The following is a 21,824-nucleotide window of genomic DNA, read 5'->3' on the forward strand; positions in this document are numbered from 1 at the left end:
TATTGGGGCTGTTCAAACAAAGGCATACAGAGACCTCAAGAGCCAGAATGAAAGACCTTATTTGCGTTCTGGCCAAACGTCAAATAGCCATGGCATGGAAATCAATGGAAGAGCCCTGAGTGGAAGCATGGTGGGAAGATCAGAGAAAATGGGCGGCAGCAGAAACTGTGGTGTGGTACAGGGCAGTGCGCAAGGGACAGGTCGCAGCCAGCCATAACATTGCTGGGTGGAATGCACTGGTCTAACAAATGTTTGTGCGATCAGATGACCTCCCCGCAGCCCCCAATAAACTCTGGTTGCAGCAGACGGATCATAGACCAGTGAGAATGACTGGGTGGCAGCAGAACAGATGGGGATGGAACATAGAGGGTAGGGGTGGAGGGAGCCGGGGAAGCGTACATAGTTGGGAGTTAATTTATCTGTTGAGTTTGGGGGGCCGAAATGCAGGAAGCGGGGTGGTTCAGGGTAAAGGACTGTCACTGGTAAGTATACGGCAAGCAGGAAAACTAGAATCAACTGATTATTAGAACAAATGAGCCGAAGTGTTATGATATGTAAGTGGAACAACCTTTCTTTCTGCCATTCTACAACAGTCTAATTTTGGGTGAATTGTTGAATAATCAATAAAAAGTATATATAAAAAAATATAATCTCCCCTCGCCTCCACGTCCAAGCTTCTCCTCCCCAGAGACTTCAATATTCACCTTTATTCCCCTGATGCAGCCTTTAGAATCTTCTGCAACCTCAGACACCCTTTCTCTTGCCATACCTCCCTCCGGTCCGACGCCTTCAGCTCGACACACCTTGGATGCTCTCATATCTGCCGACATTCCCATCTCCAACCCTCTCACTACTCCCCTCTCCTGGTCTGATCATGCTCTCCTGTCCTCTCACCAAGACCTCCTGGGTCCCCCGGCTAAACCCCCACCTGCACTGTCAGTCTCATTCTCAGTTATCGACCTATGAAGTGTCAGTTGCCGCTTTTGCCGCCACCTTCACCCCCGATTCCCCCCACACCTCCCCCAACTCCATCCTCTCACTCTGGAAAATCCTTACTAACCTTCAATTCTCCATCTCCAAAACTCTCGACATCCTTGCCCCCGTCATGAGGATCTGTATGAAGTCTGCCTCCAAACACTACACCTATTGTGACTCCGACCTGGCCTCTCTGAACCACAAGTGCAGAGCTGCAGTGACAGGCTTCAAGCACATCCTCTGACAAACTGGCATGCCACCTGCTCCAAAGGCAATACAGACTCATTCTGCTCGAAGAAGAGGACCTATATCCAAGCCTGCTTCTCTGGGGCCACCAACAACGTGGCTGAATTTTTCAGAATCTGCAAGGAACTCACCAACCCTACCTCAGTCTCCATTTCTCCTCTGCCTTCCTTGGCCCACTGCACTGGCCTCTCACTTCATCACTAAAAATCTCTTCTTCTTCATCTACTCTCAGGCTTCCCTTGGCCTCCCTCCCCCCTTTCCATCCTACTCTCCTATATCACCTGATGAGGTTACTAGACAAGTCCGCTCTATGAAAGACAGGTGCTCCCCTGCTGGTCTCTAACTATCAAGGACATCATTGTCTCCCTTGCTCCAGCCTTGGCCAATTTCTGCAATCACTCTCATTCCCTTCTCTGCTCAAGCACTCCCTTGTGCACAGTCTCCTCAAAATGCCTTATGCTGACCCTTCATGTCCGGCTAACTACCACCCTATCTCCATTACCCCATTCCTGTGCAAACTCTTTGAAAAGCTGGCCATCTCCCAGCTTATCCACCACACTGAATCTGTTGGTTGTCTCAACGACCACCAGACTGGCTTCAGTGCTGCTGGAAACTGCACTCTAACACCTGTGAAGACTTGCTCTCTAGTCTATTGCAACTCTCCTTCCGTTCTCATCCTTCTTGACCTTTCCTCCGGCTTTGATGCAGTCAATCATGCCACCCTTCTAAATCGTCTCCAAGATATCCTTGGCATCACAGATCTGGCTGGACTGGTCGACTTCCTTGAACTCAGACCGGCCCTCCCAGGTTCAACAGGCCCTTTTCTCTCCTCGATCTCACTCTCCACCCGAGGTGCCCCTCAGGGTTCTATCCTCTCTCCTTGGCTTTTCAACATCTACCTGGGCCCTCTAGCCCATTTGATCACCAAATCTCCTGACTTCGTGTTATGCAGAGGACATGCAGCTCTTCAAGCTTGCCTCCACTTCCTCTTCCATTCCTGACTGCCGGTCTGCTTTTTAGGCATGGTGCACTGCTAACAAGCTCTGCCTTAATGCCAGTAAGACAGATTCTTCTCATTGGGACCTCTGCTCCCTTCTTCCCTCCCACACTGGCCGCCCTCTATGGGCCCCCTGCCCTCAGCCTTTTGTGAGGCAAAAAACCTTAGTGTCATCTTAGACTCCTTTCTCACCTCCTCTTCTTTCATCACGGACCTTGCCAAGGAGGCCCACTTTCAACTGCCACCCCAAAGAGGCATTCTCCCTTTCCTCACCTTCCCCCAGAATCTCGATGTCTCCAGAGCTCTGGTCCTCTCCAGGCTGGACTACTGCAACAACCACCCCTTCCTCAAATTGCCCAACTCCTCCCTTCGCCCCCTTCAACTAATCCAGAATAGGACAACAAGATTTATCCTTAGCCTCAATCCCAGGGACTGCATCTCTCCAGCCCTATAATCTCTCCACTGGCTCCCGGTTGCTGCAAGGATCAAACTGAAGACCCTCTGCATCATCCACAAGGCATTCTGGGGCCAGGGGCCGTGCTACATCCAACTGTCTCTCCCTAAATACCTTCCTATTAAAGCCCTTCGGTCTTCTAGCTTCAACGGTCTCCTGATCAGACACTTTTCCAAGCAGAGAGTGGGGGAGGGGGGGTACAACACTCTCCTCCGCCGGAGCCTCCCTGTGGAATGGCCTCCCTGTCAGACTTGAGCTGGGTCTCCTTAAGTTCCGTAAGCTTCTCAAAACCTTCCTTTTCTCTTCCTCCTTCGCTCTCCCCTCCCCTGCAGATGCCCCGTCTGCCTCTTGAATGGCTGCATGGTTCCTTCAGATTCTTAGAGCACCAGGCCCTCCTCGTTCAATCGTACCCTGCACTTGGCCTCCCCTGACCCAACACCCCTCAACTGGCACTTACCCTTCTGGTCCCCCTCCCCCTGAAATTGCCTGGCTGGGCCTGCATCCCTTGAGCCCTTCCAGCCCTGTACCTCGCACTTAGCACGTGGACCTTCGTTCCCCTGCACTCTCTGCGTTCCCCTGGCTCTGACCATCTGGCATCCCACTGCACTCGCTTTTCCGACGGGCCCTTCCGCCCTCACCAGCACTTTCCCCCATCCCCTCTCCCCTGCACTTCTTGTTACTGCACACCCCATTGTCACATGGCATAGTAGGACTGTTTTTTTGTCAACCCATGGCCCCCCCCCCACCCCCTTGTCTTGTTGCGTCTTCAAACACATTGGGCCTCATTACGACCCTGGCGGAGTGGGTTTACGCCAGCGGTATTCGCGGCGGACCCGTCCGCCCTACTACGAGTTCCCGTAGCGCCATGGAGCGTTTTCCGCCTGGTTTTTCCGGGCGGAGAAATCCATGGCGGTACGGGACCTTGTTGTTAATTACGCCACCGTATTTTACGGTGGCGTAATTAACGCCTTCCCCACTCCCATTATACCCTATGGGGCAAAAATGGGAATGGGGAAGGGTAAAATGGGGAATGGGGATTTACCGCCCCGCCAAGGTCGGAATGGGGCGGTAAATCCGCCAACCCCCATGGCGCTATCGGCAGCTTTCCGCCGTGCTCCATGGTGCATTTTGCGCCACGATTTCCGCCAGGGTCGTAATGAGGGCCATTGTGTATAGGTGCATTATAAATATCCAATAAATAAAAAGGAGTGGCAAAGAGGTAGAAGCTGCTGCCCATGGCGATCATTAAATAACGACATGGCCATAATCAAAACAAGTTTCACATTTATTAAAACATGAGGCTTGTGTAGATTATACCAGTTCCTTTTACCTATAAATACGACAAGGGGCTGAAATACATTTAATATGTTGGAGCTGCTGTAAATTATCCTGCATCAAAAAATTAAACACAACCGGTTCTTTGGCACTAAACAACGTGACGTGACAGTGTTTCAAACAGCAGTCCTGCATAATGAAATGATGGGAAACGAGTGTAGTAGAGATTGTACATTAATACAGGTGTGTGCCGAAACAGAAGATGGATTTGCGGTTGCAAGTCAAAATCTGTGATGCACACCTTGTCATGTCTTTTTTTTGACAGAAGAAAAGCCCTCCAAATACAAAGATCAAAGATATGGTATGTTAAAAAGGTACTTGCAGAGTGCAGAATATGCCCCAAAAAGGGAATCTTGATGTTGGAATTTAGTTTGCGGGGCAAGAAGGGTTAGGTAGGGGGGAGGGACCCAGATCATTTAGTCAGATTTAGTGTGAAGATGGGTCATTTATTTCGATGTAAAAAGGAGATATGAAGAAATAATATGAAGCTCCAATGAAAGAATTTCATGCCAGGGTACGTAGGTAAGCCAACGATTTTCGGCCTTAACATGGCAAATTTACCTTGGGGTTTTCAAGTAAAAGGGGGTGTTAGGGAAGAGGGGTGTGAGCTGGAGTGTAAGGTTTAAAAAGACCAGCAACTAAAGATGGAGCATTTCCATGGATAGACTTAGACCTTGCCTCATTTGAGTAGTACCAGTCTAATTTGCCTTCGAAAACACAAACTTTGTGTCATTCATATTGAAATTACTGGCCTGGCTATTTCTCCATCATACATTCAGTCTCATGAAGGGCTATAAAGGAACGGCCAACCTGTCTGCCCCCTCCCGTTCTTCACATAATAGTTAACAGTTATTCTCAATGAAGGCCAAGTTTTGTTGCTGGAGTCAAGCTGGTTTTTTCATGTGCAGCTCGCTAAGAAAGGCTTAACGCACGTGCTGTCCATGAATCCATATTCTTTGGTCATGTAAATTGACTAAAATTATAAAATAGGAACAGAAATGCAAAAAGGCGTTAAGAAAAGAAGCAGCTTTAATTAAATTATACAATGTACAGAAAATAATTACATTTGATCTCATATCCAATCTGTCACCTTAAACAGTGAAGTTCAGAAAACATGCAATTACACCATGCATCTGTCTGCATCAGGAAATAATGTACTTTTTCTCTCCCCAAAAGTGCACCTTACAGGAACCTCTGTAGGGGTTTAATCACTCAAACTGTTGCATATATTTTAGAAAAGGCCAAGGTAATAATCAAGCAATAACTGCAAAGTATTTAGCAGATAAAATGAGGTTGCGTTTTTTCACCCAGGAGGCAGAAGCAGGGTAGGTTTCCAGTGGCAAAGGACACATTGAAGACCGCCTAACACCAGCAGGAGGCTGGGATATTTCTCCCACCCAAAGTCATACAAAGATTGAGGTCAACCAAGGAGCATGTGACGTCCCTGGTCACTTCTTTTATGCGCAACGCATAAAAGGATAGGTAATGGGTACTAAAAGCTCATACTAGAAAGTAAATAAATGGACATGATATTTCACGGAGCATTTCAAGATTATGCAGATCCTCCTCCTCCATGTGAGGGGTGAAGATGTGAAATCCGGAAAACAATGACGCTTGATTTAGAAGATGTACCATCATTACTTTAAACAATTTTGGCAAATAAAAGTATTTCCACAACTGGTGCTGGAATCTTGCCGACAACGATTTTGAAATACTATATTAAGGAAACATTTCTTGAAATCAGATTCCACTTTAGCAAACTGTTGGCTTATGTTCACCTTGGAAACACTCCTTATAGGATTGGTTTTCTTTTCCACACCAGGATTTTATTCCCTATTTGTAGACATTTTTTAAATCAATCTACATATTTTTAAAAGGATAAAGCGAATAGAAGCAGAGAACACTTACTCCATTTCTCTGCCAACGCTGCCTTAACTTTACAGCTTCTGTTCTATACATTGTACAGAGATTTAACTAGCTAAGAGTCAATCAAGGGATCGAACCACACAAAGCTAGAAACCTGGACTGATTGATTTAACCTCAACAGGGCAGAATAAGCGCAATTTAGATATCGGTAAAGCACACAAATACCCAACTACCTTAAACATTTGAACTATTTATCAATAATTTAAAGAGAATAATGCTGAATTTTCTCCTCGAAACAGCAATAACTTATTGAAACCTATATTCATAATTGTACCCTGCTTTGCACTATAAAAGCAGGAGGCTCGTCATGAAATTCCAGCCAGGTAGGACTTGTCCGTAGGTTTTACTTCCTGTTAAAAGGATCCGACCATATTTTCAAACCTAGGGAATGAAGATAAAACACAATCAGTGTGGTATACATGGTATTTATCACGAATTTGTGCAGAAGAACCCTTTGTTTTTATACATTTACTTTTTGTAAAATAGAACAACCCATTACTGGAAACAAATCGCATATTGGAACACAAACGCATGTGTATTCATCTATGACGCACTGAACAGTTACAGAATGCAAAGCACAAAACTAAATATAAAATTAACATTACAACCACGATTATATTTCGAATTCTAATGACACCAACAGTTGAGCAGCAAAGAGCACATACTACTATTTATTATCTTAAGTGCTATGAAAGCAGCCTCCTTCCCAGCACTAAACATGCAACCCGAGATGCATGCCAGATTTAAAGTTGGACATAAACATGGATGGCTCAACTGTCTTTTCTGTACCAGTCATACTGTCAAAGGGGTAATACTCTCCAAATCATATCCCAAGGCCACAATAAATGTAGCCTTTTCTGCGCCATTTCCTTTTGTACTTCAAGAATGAACAGCCCATGTGTTCAACACGTGTGGATGTACCAACTCAACTATGTTAGAACAATTCACCAGTGACGTCAATGAGTGCGTGCCCTAGGCTTAGCCTCAAGGATTTAAATCCTAGTAACAAGGACCTTTAATAATTGGATCAACGTTATGGCAACAGCCAGTAATATTCCCTTACGATTTACGAATCAGCGAACAATCGGAACGTAGATAATATAGTGAAGGAAGGATAGCTAGAAAAAGTAATCTGTTTTGCACATCCGAGCTAAACATCAGCTCTACAACCTAGAGAGAACGTGATGTACCATTTCCAGGCAACACAATTTGAAAACCCAGTGCTCCAGAAGCAGTAATATGGGATGGTAAGAACTTTAGCACGTAGCTTCTCTAGAAAGGTAAAGTTAAGCTAGCAGCTGAGAATGCTGGGAAAAGAGCACACCGGATGTCAGGCAACAAAGCGAGTAGAGGGGAATAGAACCCTAGTACACCTTTCCAATGCAGAGACCCCAAGACTTTGGGGAATGTTTTCAGTAATGCAGAGGACCCGCAGCTGAACCTTCATCGACTGGATCAGTGCAGCCTACAGCGAGTAATGTGGAAACTGTAGGCGCAGGGAGCAATCGGGGTAAAGTAAGGCACACAGAGGCCTCAGTGTGCCCCGCCCCCAGTTACCGCACCACCAGCATAGCAGGCCGGGATAATAGCACCAGAGACAGAAAAAAATAAAGCAATCAAAACATAGGAAGGGGAGTGGTTGGGGGTATGAAGAAGCATGCGTACAAATACGACAATGCTCCATACTGTGAGGGAAAGACACTGCAATGACAGAGCAGAAATAAAGAAATCCAGATGTAACCAGGAGCTCCAACCTGCCAGTGGTACTGCACTCGCTGGATGCGGGTGTTGTCCCCATAAAATTGCAGGCCTCGCAATTCTTAAAAATGCCACTAGAGATGTAGGGCGAGTTCCTTCATTTACATACTCAACCTGAGAAATTCACTCGCCCCATGGTAACAGGGGACACAATATTACCTCTGGTTTCTAGAAAATGTTGCTGGTCACCAAAAGTATACTTCATATTCGGTGCAATGCTGCCACCAAAAGGCTAGCCATGCACAGTGAAACCTTTATTTGCCATTTACTGCAAACAAAGTTTGAATCTTTTTTTAGACATTTACTGAAAACAAACATCCCCATACTCGCCAACAAGGTAGAGTACCCTGCAAATGACACTTGCCCTTGTCAATGCGAGTGGGCTAGTAGATTTTGCAAGCCCTGATTGGAGATGACCGTTTATCCATTATTTAAACTTTTGAGACTTGGTGCTCTGTGTCTAGGGTTGGGTAACACGTATGATAATCTGAGCAACCAGTAGAACACACATGAACATATTTTTCTGCAGCTGAGACTAAGGACGAAGGGTATCTCAGCACGGTGACTGGCATAAAGTAAATTAAAGGCGTTAAATAGTCATAGATCTGGTGTGGCGAGTGGGCCTGCGGGGAGCAGGGAGTGGTTAGAGATCTCTGGTAGGGACACCAACAGGATAGCTAGTGCAAGTCAACTCTTGCGGACGATTCACCCGAAGGTTGGTTGCCGTCGGTGCGAGGGGGAGGTGGGGAGAGGTTTGGGAACCGTGCAAGGGGTGCATCCCACAGGTTTAAGCTTAACTTGATAGTCTGAACTCATGATCTATTTTGGTATAACAGGGGATTCAAATTAAATAAAAGTTTATTTTCCTTGAGCATGTTTTCAATAAGCAAGCCCACTTTTTTTTCGGCCCAGTCTCATGAGGAACCTGTGCCTTTTGTGAACGGCCGATTAAGAGCAACTCACACGGGCAGGGGCAGAAGGTTGGAGCCCCAGGGAGATGAGGGCACAGAAGCAACAGGTGGGTTGAAGGTTTCCCCCTGGACATTATGGACTTTTAGGGGGTGAGGGGCTTGTCCATACTTTATCATGGGCTAATGACTGATATCCGGAGAGGCTGAATCATAAAATTGTGCCTTGTAATCACCAATCGATCCCCTGTGGTTTGCTTTTGCTCTTGTGGTTTTTTTAAAACTTTTTTTTTTACTCATTCTCCAAAGGGGGTGGGGAGGGAAGGGTAGGGAACAAAGAAATTGTCACTAGACTGTTCATTGTCGGCATTTACTGTAAAAAAAAAAAAAACGGTGTCTTGGGGTGGCATTGTATACACGAAGGAGAATAGGAAATGCACAGTGGCTTTTTTCCAGTACAAAAAAGAAGAAATTAGCATGCTCCATTACCACAAAAGACATTTCAGACCCTACGCTCCGTAGCAACAGCAGCACTGAAATCAGTAAAGCTAAGCTTTGGCACGCAGCTCATCCCGATAGTTTAGGAAGTAACGGCTCTGAAACCCCTCCGATAGCAGTTTAGGAGTGAACAGCATTAAAATGTGCAAGGGCACAAAATATCTCTGTTCAAAGTCACGTGGAAACACTGATTGATCATACAAGGGAGAGCACGTTTCTGAGTTTAACTTGCAATTATTAAACCGGCTACAGGGACTAGGGAATAACCTAGAAATAATAGCCAAATCTGCAGAACATTGTCAAGGATGAGGCAAATCAAAGTGGGGTTTCTCCAGCTACTTTCCAACACCATGGATTGCTAATTCCAGTAAACAAAGTCTTAAACCTTAACGTGCCTGTCCCTCCAGGGATACTTTAGACCATGGGTACGCAACCTTTGGTTGCTCCAGAGGTTTTGGACTACAACTCACATAAGCCCCAGCCAGCAGAGTCAATGTGTCGGAACATGGGAGTAACACATCTGAAAATACCAGATCGCAGACCCCTGGGGCCTAGTCCATCATAATGATGTACACACGTGGTGCCTAAAAGGTCCACTACGTGAACCTACGCTTAACAAGTAATTTAGCATCTTGGCTAACTACGCTTCTAAAAGAAAGCTTTCCAAACCATGGAGACAAAAAAAACTATAAAAACCTAATCTACAGATGCCCAACTTTAGTTTGCAAATCAACAACAACGATGGTTCCCCGGAAAGCCCCCTCCAGGGAGTACTCACAATGTTGACATTGCCAGTCTCTTGGTTTTTACTCCAGACCTCTGCATGGTCTCGCTCTTCCCTAGAACTTTCTACAGTCTCTCTCTTCTTAGCAGTCATTCTCCTTGTTGGCCAAGGTACTCGCTCCTTCCCCTGCCTTTGAAATGTTAGCTTCCATTCCCTTCATCACATATTTGCTTGTCTCCTCCTCTAGATTCCAAGACAATTTCTTCCCACAATCCAGGTCCTTGTCAGGCAGTCAATATTATAACTCTCCTGCCTGGGGCCTTTCCTTCTTAGGCTTCATTCGGCCGACAATTCTTTTGGAAGAACCCAGCACTCGCACCATGCTTTTATTTCCATGTTTCTGTGGTGGAACCTTGCTCTAAGCTCCACCTCCTTCAAACCGCTGGTACTTGCAAAATGCACTCTGCCTTTTAACTGGCAGAGCTGCTGCTTGACAACTGGTAGCAGTCTCCCTGTTGCAAGAAGGAGCAAGCAGCCCACCCACTTCCTCCTTGTCTGCAACCTTGTTTGGCTTCCTCCAGCCCCTCTGTGAAAACCAGGGTGATGGGTGTCTTTAGAAGCCGACCAGGGATTCGTCTTTAACTTATGCATCATGTCTTAAGTCTCTGGACTGAACCCTTCTCCAATGGATTCTTAATTGGGACTGATACCAATAGGAAGGGAATAGTAATAGTAGTAAGAGGCAATTTCGTTATTCTTAGTTGATGTCCGTTTAAATATATGCCATGTCATCAGCTCCATCTAAAAACTTGCTGTGTATTCATGGCTGCCTGTGTTCCCTGGGTGACCGGTTGCTCCATTCCTGGCTGCATTCATGGCCTGACCCTGCAGTCAGAATCGACCTCGACTCTTCCTTCTCGGATACAAGGTTATGTTGATTCTGTTCAATCACAAAGTAATGTTCAATATGAACTCTGAGCATTTGTCCTGGTCTGGAACAGGGACTGCTAGGACTTGTAGTCCTGGTGCTCTGTTTCAGATTCTGGTGTTTAAGGAGAAAATGTAATACCAGTTGTCGAAGGGGTGCCAATATCAGGAAGCCTCATCATTCCACCCACTCGGAGGCACATCAGGTAGTGGCCAGACCATCAGAATAGCTTGTAATTCAGCGCCCTCACAGCAGAGGATTGTGTTTGCCTCCAACTCAACACAGTCGCAATAATAAAAAGAGAGGCAAGGGGGGGGCACTTTTGAGCAACAAGATGGCCGCCTAAGAGTGGAGCTCCTCTCCGGCGTATTATCCTTCTAAAATTATATCCTGTATCTGCCTTCATCCGCGATCCTGGACCAGCGGATTCGACCATTGTACCTATCCTGCACCCACCGGGAGAAACAACGGACGAAATCGGCCTCGGCGTGCCCAGATACGGCAGGCGGGGGGGCCTTGTCCGCTCCTCAGTTCCGGAGTAATCTACGCGAGTGCCGCAGCCCTGAGTGGAGTGTGGGCCCTGCAGTGGGCGGGTCCGACCCCGCGGGCGGAACAGAATCCCAGCACCGGGACTGCCTCGTGTCCCACCCGATAGGAAGCAATGATCGCTCATCAAGGACAGCGTCCTTTCTGGTAGGAGAAGCGCCTTGCGACCTGAGCTGCGTGCGCCCGGCCCCGCCTGATTCACCCACATTCTCCTACACGGCCCTGTTCAGGCGGAACCCCCACTGGTCTCGAACACTGCCATAAAGAAAGGAGGGGATGAAGCGGAAAGCACACGAGCTACAGACTCTAATGCTGTGGCCGACCGCACGGGGCAGGTGGTACGGGCCTGCTGCGGATTGGACCCGCGGGCAAAAGAGGGAAGCGGAGAGCGACGCTGGGAACAACCCTGCTTGGTATCTGCGTGTGGGCCCCCAAAGAGAAGCTCCTGTTGAATCAAACACTGTCCGTCCCACAGCGATCGTCCCACGCACGGTGCCTTCCTGTGCCCTGTGGCCGGCAGCTGCCTAGTATCACACAGCGGCTCCTAGATCGACTACCACAGCAGGCCTCCTCACAGTCCGAGGCGAGCCGCCCCCCAACGGCCACCTTCGATCCTCGCTACAACGGATATTAACATCTGGTACACCCGTGGGATGCCTGGGAAAAACGCACTCAAGGGCAGGAAGACCGGGCCGATGGACTCTTTCACGAACTCAAAAGCAATCGTAGAGGCCTCTGGCCCTTCGACAACAACTGACCTCCCTGCCACGGAAGACTCCAAGTTTGACCATCTGTTGACGACGGTTCAGAACGGATTCCTGGCGATAAATGTCAAGCTGGACGATATTGTCTCCACGATAGGATCCCTTAAAGCCAGGGTGGATAAGGAAAGTGCCAGAATCACTGATGCCGAAAACATAATAAGTACAAACGAAGACTCGACTCATCAAAATACTCAAGACATAGCTGGCTTGAAAAGTGAAATGAATAAGCTCCGCGATAAGTGTGATGATTTGGAGTCGAGGTCGAGAAGGAACAATATACATATTGTCGGCTTGGCAGAATCCTTTTGCAAAGGCCCGATGGAAACCCAAATCGAAGCCCTTTTGAGGTCCCTCCTAGGTGCCTTCTCTTCACAATTCTTGGTCGAGCGAGCACATCGCACCCTGGCTCCACCGCCCAAACCGGGGGCCCCCCCCGGCACGATAGTGGCAAAACTTCTAAATTACAGAGACAGAGACGCGGTTCTGAGGCTGGCAAGGGAAAAGGGCCCTTTGAGACACGGCAACGACAACATCCACATATATCCGGACTTCTCTGCGGGAGTCCAAACCCAGCGGCGTTCCTACTAATCCATCAAACGACAGCTGCGGGTGAGACAGGTTCCGTATGCGCTGTTGTTTCCAGCAAAGCTACGGATACAACATGGCGGACGTGCGCACTTTTTTGATTCCCCGGCAGCTGTGTTGGCCTATGTGGAATCTGCTATTCCTCTAACTCCTGGTAGGAACGAACCTGACCAAAATCTCCTTCAGCAGCTGGGATAGTAATCTACACGGTACACTGTCCGACCGCAGCTATGATCCACCCTGTACCTACAACGAATTGGATATTCTCGTTTCACCAAATACAGGCAGGATCGTTCTATTTTTTGTTCTTCTAATTATTCTTCAACATTCAAGGACAGCCGGATGAGATGCGCTCGGCTACGAAGGTGGTGTTGCAGCACTCGCCCCCTCCAGGAGTGAAACCACAGGGTTTTGAATGGGGTTCATCTTCAAGTTGGGCCAGATGGTGTGGGTGGGGGTGGGAACCGGGAAGTTGGGTCTGTTTAACCGGCCAGAGGTAAGGTCGAAAGCCCCAGTTGGGCAAGTTGCGAAACAGTTTATTGTAGTGTTTAAAGTTAAAAATGCAGTCACAAGTCATGCGCCGATTCCCGCAAATCGTCATCCTGCTCTCCCAAGATTGTCTCTACACCAATTGACATGGCACATAAACCTCACACCTCCAGCGGGTTGTCGCTTAAGCTGCTAACTTGGAACATCCAGGGTCTGAACAATAGAGCTAAATCCAGCAAGGTGGGGGCATACATCGACAGGCACCGTCCCCGTGTGGTAATGCTTCAGGAGACTCATGCTCTCCGAGAGACTAACGAGAAGATCTTGAAACAATGGGATAACAACAGGTATTATACTGAATACTCGTCGCAGAGCAGGGGTGTCCTCACACTAATACATCCATCACTGGGGTTCGTCCCTGAAAAGAGTAGATCCGACCCGTTGGGTAGATACGTGGTGGTATGGGGCACATTGGCTGGGGAAAGATGGGTGCTGGTCAACTCCTTTGGTCCAAACACGGACGACCCCGAATTTTATGCCCATCTCCTCACGGAAATAGACGTGATAGCTGACACATGGGTGCTGTGGGGTGGAGACTTTAATACTATCCTAGTTGTGCTACTGGATAGGTCTTCCAGTCGACAAAGGTCACTCACCAGTTCCGCTAACACCATCCACCAGGCCCTACAGGATAGGGCGTTGACCGATGCCTGGAGAGGGATACATCCCACAGACCGTCAATACACTCTCAGCCCATGATTCTGAATCTAGGATTGACTATTGGTTCATATCCGCTCCCCTGCTGAGCTCCGTGGTGGGCTGTAAAATCCTCCCCCGTACGTTTTCTGATCATTCCCCAGTCACGCTCGAGATGACGCTCCACAATATTAAGCGTCCGTCCCCGCGCTGGAGAATGCTCCCCAACATCCTGAAGGACCCCAGCGTGGTTGAATCGTTGCAAACTGAGATGGAGGAGTTCTTTCGGCTGAACACTGGGTCGGTGGGGGATTGGGCTACGGTGTGGGAAACATTTAAGTTCTGGGTGAGGGGTAATCTTATGTCAAAAACCACTGGCCTCCTAAAGAGTGTCAGGTCCAACCTCAATATGATCGAAACACACCTCAAAACTCTTGAAAACAACTATAGTGTAACGCATGACAAGAACACATTGGCGGACATCAATGCACACCTCCTCAGATTCAATGAGCTAGCAATCCAAGAACTACAATACATGTCCACTCCGACCAGGGCCCGTAGATACGGTGAAGGAAATAGAGCAGCACATCACTTGGCACGCATATTACGTAACAAACACAATCACCCCCCATCGCAAGCATAATGACAGACAATGGTGATCCCGTGCACACAGAGGAAGAAATCAACGCCGAATTTGCCAAATATTACACCAACCTATACGCAAATCATGATACACGGAGTCTTGTAGACATAGCGACATACCTGAACGAGATAGATCTCCCTACCCTCTCACCCGAGGACAATGTTGTCCTTGAACAAGATATAACCAAGGAGGAGATCGCTGAGGCAATTAAAGCATTAGCGGCTGGAAAAACCCCAGGCCCCGATGGCCTAAGCTCGGACCTCTATAAAACATATACAACAATACTATCCCCTATTCTAACTCATGTATGGGAGGAAGCTCTGAGCTCCGGCTCCCTCCCAGATTCCATAACCGACGCAGTCATAACGGTCCTATTGAAGCCTAGATGTCCGGCCCATGACCGCTCGTCCTATTGTCCACTCTCCCTAATAAATACAGATGCCAAGATATATGCGAAAGTGCTCGCGAATAGACTCCTCCCTAAAATGACTTCCCTAATACACCCTGATCAATGTGGCTTCATCCCGACCAGATCCACTGCCCTAAACCTACGTAGACTGTTCGGTATTATGGCCCAGATCAAGCATGACGCGCAGGCAGTGGCCCTCTCGTTGGACGCCGAGAAGGCATTCGACTCCGTCTCATGGGCATACATGTTCGAGGTCCTCAAAAAATTCGGCTTTGCCCGTATTTCACACACTGCGTCAGACTGCTCTACACCTCTCCCAAGGCTAGGGTCCTTACAAATCGCACCCTCTCTACCCACTTTACCTTGCATCGGGGCACCAGGCAGGGTTGCCCCTTCTCCCCCATCCTGTTCGCACTCACTGTCGAACCATTGGCGCCTGCAAGCAGGAGAGAACAAGAATTGAGGGGCATCAAGTTGGCCGGCAGCTACCAATCTATCTCATTATATGCAGACGATGCTCTATTGTATATACGTAAACTGGAAAACAATTTAGAGCCCATATTGGCAGTAATACAAGACTTTACTCTTCATTCAGGGTACAAAATCAACACAGCTAAATCTGAAATCTTCCCATTGACACAGTCCACCTCCTGCCCTTCACGTACACGCGGTCTGCGATGGTCCCCGGATTACATCAGATATCTGGGGATCCTTGTATCTAGAGACAAACAGTCGCTATATATAGATAATTACGAATTCACTTTACAGACGATCTACGCCAAACTCCAGATCTGGACAAAGTTGCCCATATCACTGGCCGGTCGGATAGCAGTGCTCAAAATGGTGATCCTCCTCAAACTCTTATATATCTTTAATAATGTCCCGATATGGCCAGGCAGACCCTTTTTTGAAAACCTGCGATCCCTGTCAACTACCTTCATTTGGAACGGGGTGGCCAACAGGCTCAAATGGGAAAAACTGGTGGAACCCTACGACACGGGGGGCTTCGCCGCGCCCGATTAGGAGCTGTACTATCTTGTATCTCAGGCTCATTATGCCAAATACTGGCAGAATCCTATTTCGGAACCACCTCATGTCCCCATTGAACGCCACTCGGTCCGCCCTACGGACTTGCAATCTATTATTTTTGCGACATCTTATAAAGACGATTGTAAATTTGACCCAGTGGCTTGCACGATCGCAGCCTGGGCTGCAATCGGCAAGCGCCTCCACATTGATATTCCCTATGACTCCCAAGCTCCATTGTGGAATTTTCCGATTATAGCCCCCTCGTATGACCCTGGTATACAGAAAGCCTGGATCCCGAACTATGACATTACAATGAAGGCTATGTTCCCAAATGGAAGCTTTGTCACCCCCGAAGGAAGTTTCGCTGACACAGTGGGGAGAGGCCAACTTGTCACGCTACAATATCATCGTATGAAAGCGGCGTTCAAGAAACGCTGGACATCATTCCCAGCTGAGCCACCCGAGCACCCTTGTTATCAGGCACTCCACTCAAAGGCTCGTATAGGCGTCTCCACACTGTACAACATAGCCCAGACACATACGAAGTCCTCCAACAATATAAAGTCCACCTGGGAAGAGGACATGGGTACAACAATAGAGGAAGGAACGTGGTCGAGGTACTGCCTCCTTACAAAGAAGGTCTCCCTCAACGCGGGGCTCAGACTCATACAATTCAAAATACTCAATAAACTCCACTATACCCCTGTTAAGATGGCTAAAATCAAGGGGTCCACAAGAACGAACTGTCCCAAATGCAATAACCCTCAGGCTGACTCATACCATATGTACTGGGCCTGCCCTGAAATAATTGGATTCTGGAAGACAGTGGCGAATATACTGGAAGATATTACGCAAATTCCTGCACAACTTACCCCCAAGAAATATCTGTTTGGCGACATCGGTAAATCCCCAGAAAAAAACAAGGAGGCTATTCAGCGTCGCTTGTGTGGTGGCTAAAAAATGTATCTGTGCAGAACAATTCCTAAAATCACTGGCATATGTGCACGAATGTGAAGAAACATACATAGGTCTGGTCCCCTCTCCTTGCAGACCTAAAGACATTTGGTCAGCATTCAGGTCTTACCTTCGCACCACCCCACCTAATTCGGAAGAGGACGATGCCGATTGAAATGTGTGCCTTCATCCCGCCAACAAATGTTTAATATCTTTAATTGTGATGTTGTTTTATATAGATATATGTATGGGAGAAAACAAAGTGTACAACATGTATATCCAATGCCACGGAGTGGTTCATGTGTGTGTATTGTGAACTGCAACTGAAAAATAAAGTTTAAAAAACAAAAAAAAAAAAACAAAAAAAAAAAGAAAGGAGGTAAACATGCATACTTCAGGATAAACAAAAAGAAGTTGCTGGCCCCCATGAAGTCAAGGCTATGAAAAAGATCTGAAAAAAGAAAATCTGCCAACATGCCTTAAGGATCTTCAAGACCAACCAACAAAGAGCTTTCAAAAGAAGGCAACATGAAGAAGGAACCCCATAGATGACCGAAAAAGAAAGAAAAAAAAAACACACCAAAAGGAGATTGAGTCAACAAGTGAGAAAGGGAATATCTAAATGCATGTGAACCAATGGTGGATAGTTCAGAATGTATAGTCCGAACATATTCCGAGCATGAATTTACGTATAGCGCACAACACATAGGGTCAACAAGGAATGATATTCAAGTTCGCTTAACAAAGTAACATAAGTGGTTATGTAAAGGTTCTTAATATTCCCAAGAAAAGAGTAATTATTTAGAGCATTTTAACAGACTCAAATTTAGACTGTTCATATAAGAAACCATCCTCTTGGTGAAATACCACATACGATGAAGGAATACAATCACAAGTAGAATCATATTTTGGTGTCTGTCAAGATAAATGGGGTTGCGATTGCCATCCAAAATGACAATCATTACATGATTACAGACAAGTGTTAAAACATGGTGTGACATATTTAAAAAACGTCTCAAAAAAGTAGAAAGTTAACAGTGGCTACTTTTAAACTTATTTTTTTAGACCTTATTGAAGAAATTACTCTGGGGGGAGCTGGGTGTGATACTAAAAGCTTTCATTTTACATTGAACATTCATCTAGATGGGTCTAAGAAAAAAAATAAGTCTCCACTACGGCAATCCATAAGCAGCTGATCTTCGTCTAAAAGATGCTTTTAGAGTTATATCCTGTTTCTATGGATCTTGCCCTTGTCTCGCACACTCACAGAATACGATTGATCTTACTGTGTAAGAGCCCGATAGATGTAGCTAGTGAAGCCGACATATGCTATGATCACCTAGTCCGATATTGCCCCAGTACGATATTGCCCCAGGTAGGATAGTGTTAGATGCAAAATTCAAGAAGAGCAAAGAGAGATTTTATGGCAAAATACCTTTTAAAAAAGACCTGGTCTAGAAGAAAAATAGAGTAGCAAATGGTAAAATATTTTACTCAGAACAGTAATAATGGAGTTTAACCAGGTGCAGTTTGAAATACCTATACAACCCTTCTGAGATGGAAAATCTGTTGACTCACTGATGGAGGGATACCATTTAAAAAATATACATCTTACTTAGGGTTTCTTTATCAACCAAGATGGAAAATTAGAGGAGGAGCTCTGCTCCAGGCTCAAAATCCTTAGCTGATCTGCGTGGACGTGTAGACTGATATGAAGTCAAACTGACAGAAATCACTGGCTTAAGACTCAGCGAACAACTTTTTCCTCCTGATGCGGGGAAGCTGCGCTGAAGCCCATTCATGGATGCCTGTGGAACCCTACGCTGTAGGCAGTGGATCGGATTGTGTGCGAGTTGTGAGGCTTACCCGAGCATTATGCTCTTTGTACGAGCTGCCGGCATCCCTCAGTCCGCAGGGGTGCCATTGTGGTCCTACCATGCAGCCAAACCAAGATCCCACTTTGCAGTTGGAGCGCAGATGACCATGGGTGGAGAAAATGACTGATGTGGAACCCCTCCGCCCCCCGCCTCCCCGGCCTGCTTGTGCGCGACAGGCTGTATACGATTTGGCAGTCATCCAGTGGTGGGGAGTGACGAAGACGTGTGGGTCGGGTGTTGTTGCGCAACCTTGCTGCTTTCTGAAATGTGCTTGCTTGCTAGTAAGTGGGGGGCCCCCTTTACATTCCTGTACTCAACTGACTGTCGCAGAGGATATTTTGGCACTCCGATGAGTCCTCCTGGATGAACTTGGTGAGGGGTGAGCCCTTCATGCTCCCCATTATGAAATTTAAGTCATATCTTTGAATCAACAGGTACTGAAGAGAAGTGAATACAATCCTTTATCCCGGCCACCAAGTACGCAAACATGGGGAATAATAATAAACAAGTAAAGCTTGATGACTGAGTTCATCGCAAAAGGCACCGCTAGATTGTGCCTGAGCCTGCTTTGGATGGAGAGGGAAGACTATTCTACGGAACATAGGGCCTGCCCAATGTCACTGCACTGTTAACATCACTTAACTATAGTGTAGACTCAATAGGGCAAAAATTATATGCTTTGATATGCAAGATGGTATACCCGCGATTCAAATTGAGAAGCTATGCAGCAGAGTGTCCAAAGCTAAAACACACATCAGTGTAGTGGAGGAATGCTCTGCCCAATTGCAAAAAGATACTGACTGGCAATTTTGTTAAAAAGGATGTTATGGTTAAGTTGGACTAATAAAAACATATGACATTCATGAAAAAAACGTTAAAAGGGACGCCATAGTTACAAATAAAACTGAAGTCAGAAATGCCCCAGTTAAGGTAAGCTAAGCAACCATAACTCACGCCACCACCGTGCACTGCTAAAACGAACACCCAGGACATTCATCTAATTTCTGATGCCTGTATATCCTTGGATTCACATGCTATGCATAGGCTGACATCAAGTGGTAGTTCTCAGAGTATTACATTATTTGTTTTGAAACTCGAAAAGGGATGTCGACTGAGCGAACCAGTAATACTATCCGTACTGTGAAATCCACTGTACCCATGGTCCTTCATGCGTCAAGGTTCCTCAGATTGTTCTGTTTCTGACATAAGGTTGCATGAAGTATAGCACGAATACAGATGTAATCAAGCAGATAAATAGAGATAAAGCAAGAAAGCACCTTCGACTCCAGGAGGGAAAGAACAGTGGGCGCATGTGAATCCAAGCAGATACAAACATCAGAAAAACGATTACGGTGAGTAACCTATCCCTTCACAGGCTTGTGGATCTGCTTAGATCACATGCTATGCATAGACTAGCAAGCAGTATCTGGAGAAGGAGGTGGGTTGTGAGAAGGTACAGCGGCAAATCGATGTCTTAGCACTGCTTGTCCCACCTGTGAATCTGCTTTGGAATGTGTGTCAATGCAGTAATGCTTAGTAAAGGTATGTATGCAACTCCATGTAGATGCCTTGCAAATAGTGTCTAGAGGGACGTTTGCAATAAATGCTAAAGTAGCTCCTGTACCTCTGGCAGAGCGAGTTCTTGGTGTGAAATGCAGGGTCTTTTTTGATAAACAATAGCAAAGTTGTATGCAATTAACTATCCATTTGGAGATGGCGTTTTTAGAAACGTGATCCCCCTCCCTGCCAGGTGCTATGGAGACACAAAGCTGATCGGTTTTTCTTATAGGCTTTGTCTTATTCACATAGTACAGCACTGCCCTCCTTGCATCTAGTGTATGAATGAAGGCCCCTTTCAGCTGAGTCAGATGGATTTTTTTTTTTTTTTTTTTTTTAAGTGTGTAGTTCAATGGACTGGTTCACATGGAACTTGAATATGAATTTAGGTGAAAACCTAGGATGTGTTCCAAGGACTGGATAACAAAGAAAGGGTCTTGTACTGACAATGCTTGTAGCTCACTGACCCCACCTTATGGAGGAGATGGCTACCAAAAAAGTGGTTTTGTAGGTTAGGTGTTTGGTGAATACACTTGGAGCGGAGGCTATGCCGAAGGGGAGCACCTAGAACTGGTAGTATTGTTGAGCTAACTTAAAGCGCATGTATTTTCTGTGTGCTGGGAACATTGAAATATGAACGTATGCATCCTTCATACCCAATGTTGCCATGTAGTCCCCTTGTTTCAGGAGGGGGATTACTTCCTGCAGCGATGTCATGCGAAACATTTGTAACTTGACATATGTGTTCGCAGGTCTAGGACCGGGCAGATTGTTAGGACTTTCTTTGGCACAAGGAAGTACGTTCAATAGATACACTTGTGTTAGGGAGAATTCTCAAGAATGGCTAATTTCCCTTACCTACTGGGTCCCTCAGCAACTTTGCTGGATTTCTAGGATTTATTTCCTTCACCTGGTAAGAGTGTGAGCCTTTTTTCCCCCCACTCTTACATGTGTTTTGCTGTGTGTCTAACATTTTTGTATTCATAGACTGTGGAGCCTCACCTACTACACAGGCATCATCTTTTTACTCCGTTACACAGCACCTTCAGTGCAGTAACACAGGGTTGTGTTTTAGACTTCCCAACTCAGGCTCCATTTTCTGGGACCGACTACTGTCGCCCAGAACACAAAGTTGCCATTAACTTTATTAGCCTCTGTAATACCACAGACCCAGTACAAACCATCTTAAATGGAGTACTGGAAAGGGTTAATACTTATCCCTTTTTGTGTTTCTCTTGAAGCATTGTTCGCTCCCTTTTCATCAAGACTTGGCTGGTGGCAGTGGTAACTACCTTATTTTTCCTTCCGCGGTTATCTTAAATAACCTTGGTATTGTTTTAGGCTATCTTGGTAGCCTCGAACTTAAACACGCTAAACCACAGTATGTTTTATTACGGTTTCGGCTGGGTTTATTCGCCATTTCCTTTTGTAAAAAGTCTTTTGTGTTTTACTCTGCGTGCCACACCAGGTTTGATTCCTAGCTTCACCGTCTTTTCACGGGCTTCCACACAGAAGGCCTCCTTAGG

The 21,824-nt window shown here is 46.4% G+C and overlaps 1 protein-coding gene across 2 annotated transcripts in view; it reads right to left on the minus strand.

Annotated features, from left to right (window-relative positions):
• Positions 1-5,018: 5,018 nt before the first annotated feature.
• The window catches only part of SMIM20 (small integral membrane protein 20), a 114,108-nt gene continuing 97,302 nt past the window's right edge, over positions 5,019-21,824 (minus strand). For both annotated transcript variants that reach the window (XM_069631852.1, XM_069631851.1), the window contains exon 3: positions 5,019-6,314. In XM_069631852.1, the coding sequence (XP_069487953.1) occupies positions 6,309-6,314 (6 nt within the window). In that variant the 3' untranslated portion in view covers positions 5,019-6,308. The remainder of the gene's footprint in view (positions 6,315-21,824) is intronic.

This window comes from Ambystoma mexicanum, chromosome 6q (assembly GCF_040938575.1).
Source record: "Ambystoma mexicanum isolate Mex_15411 chromosome 6q, UKY_AmexF1_1, whole genome shotgun sequence".
Classification (NCBI taxonomy): domain Eukaryota; kingdom Metazoa; phylum Chordata; class Amphibia; order Caudata; family Ambystomatidae; genus Ambystoma; species Ambystoma mexicanum.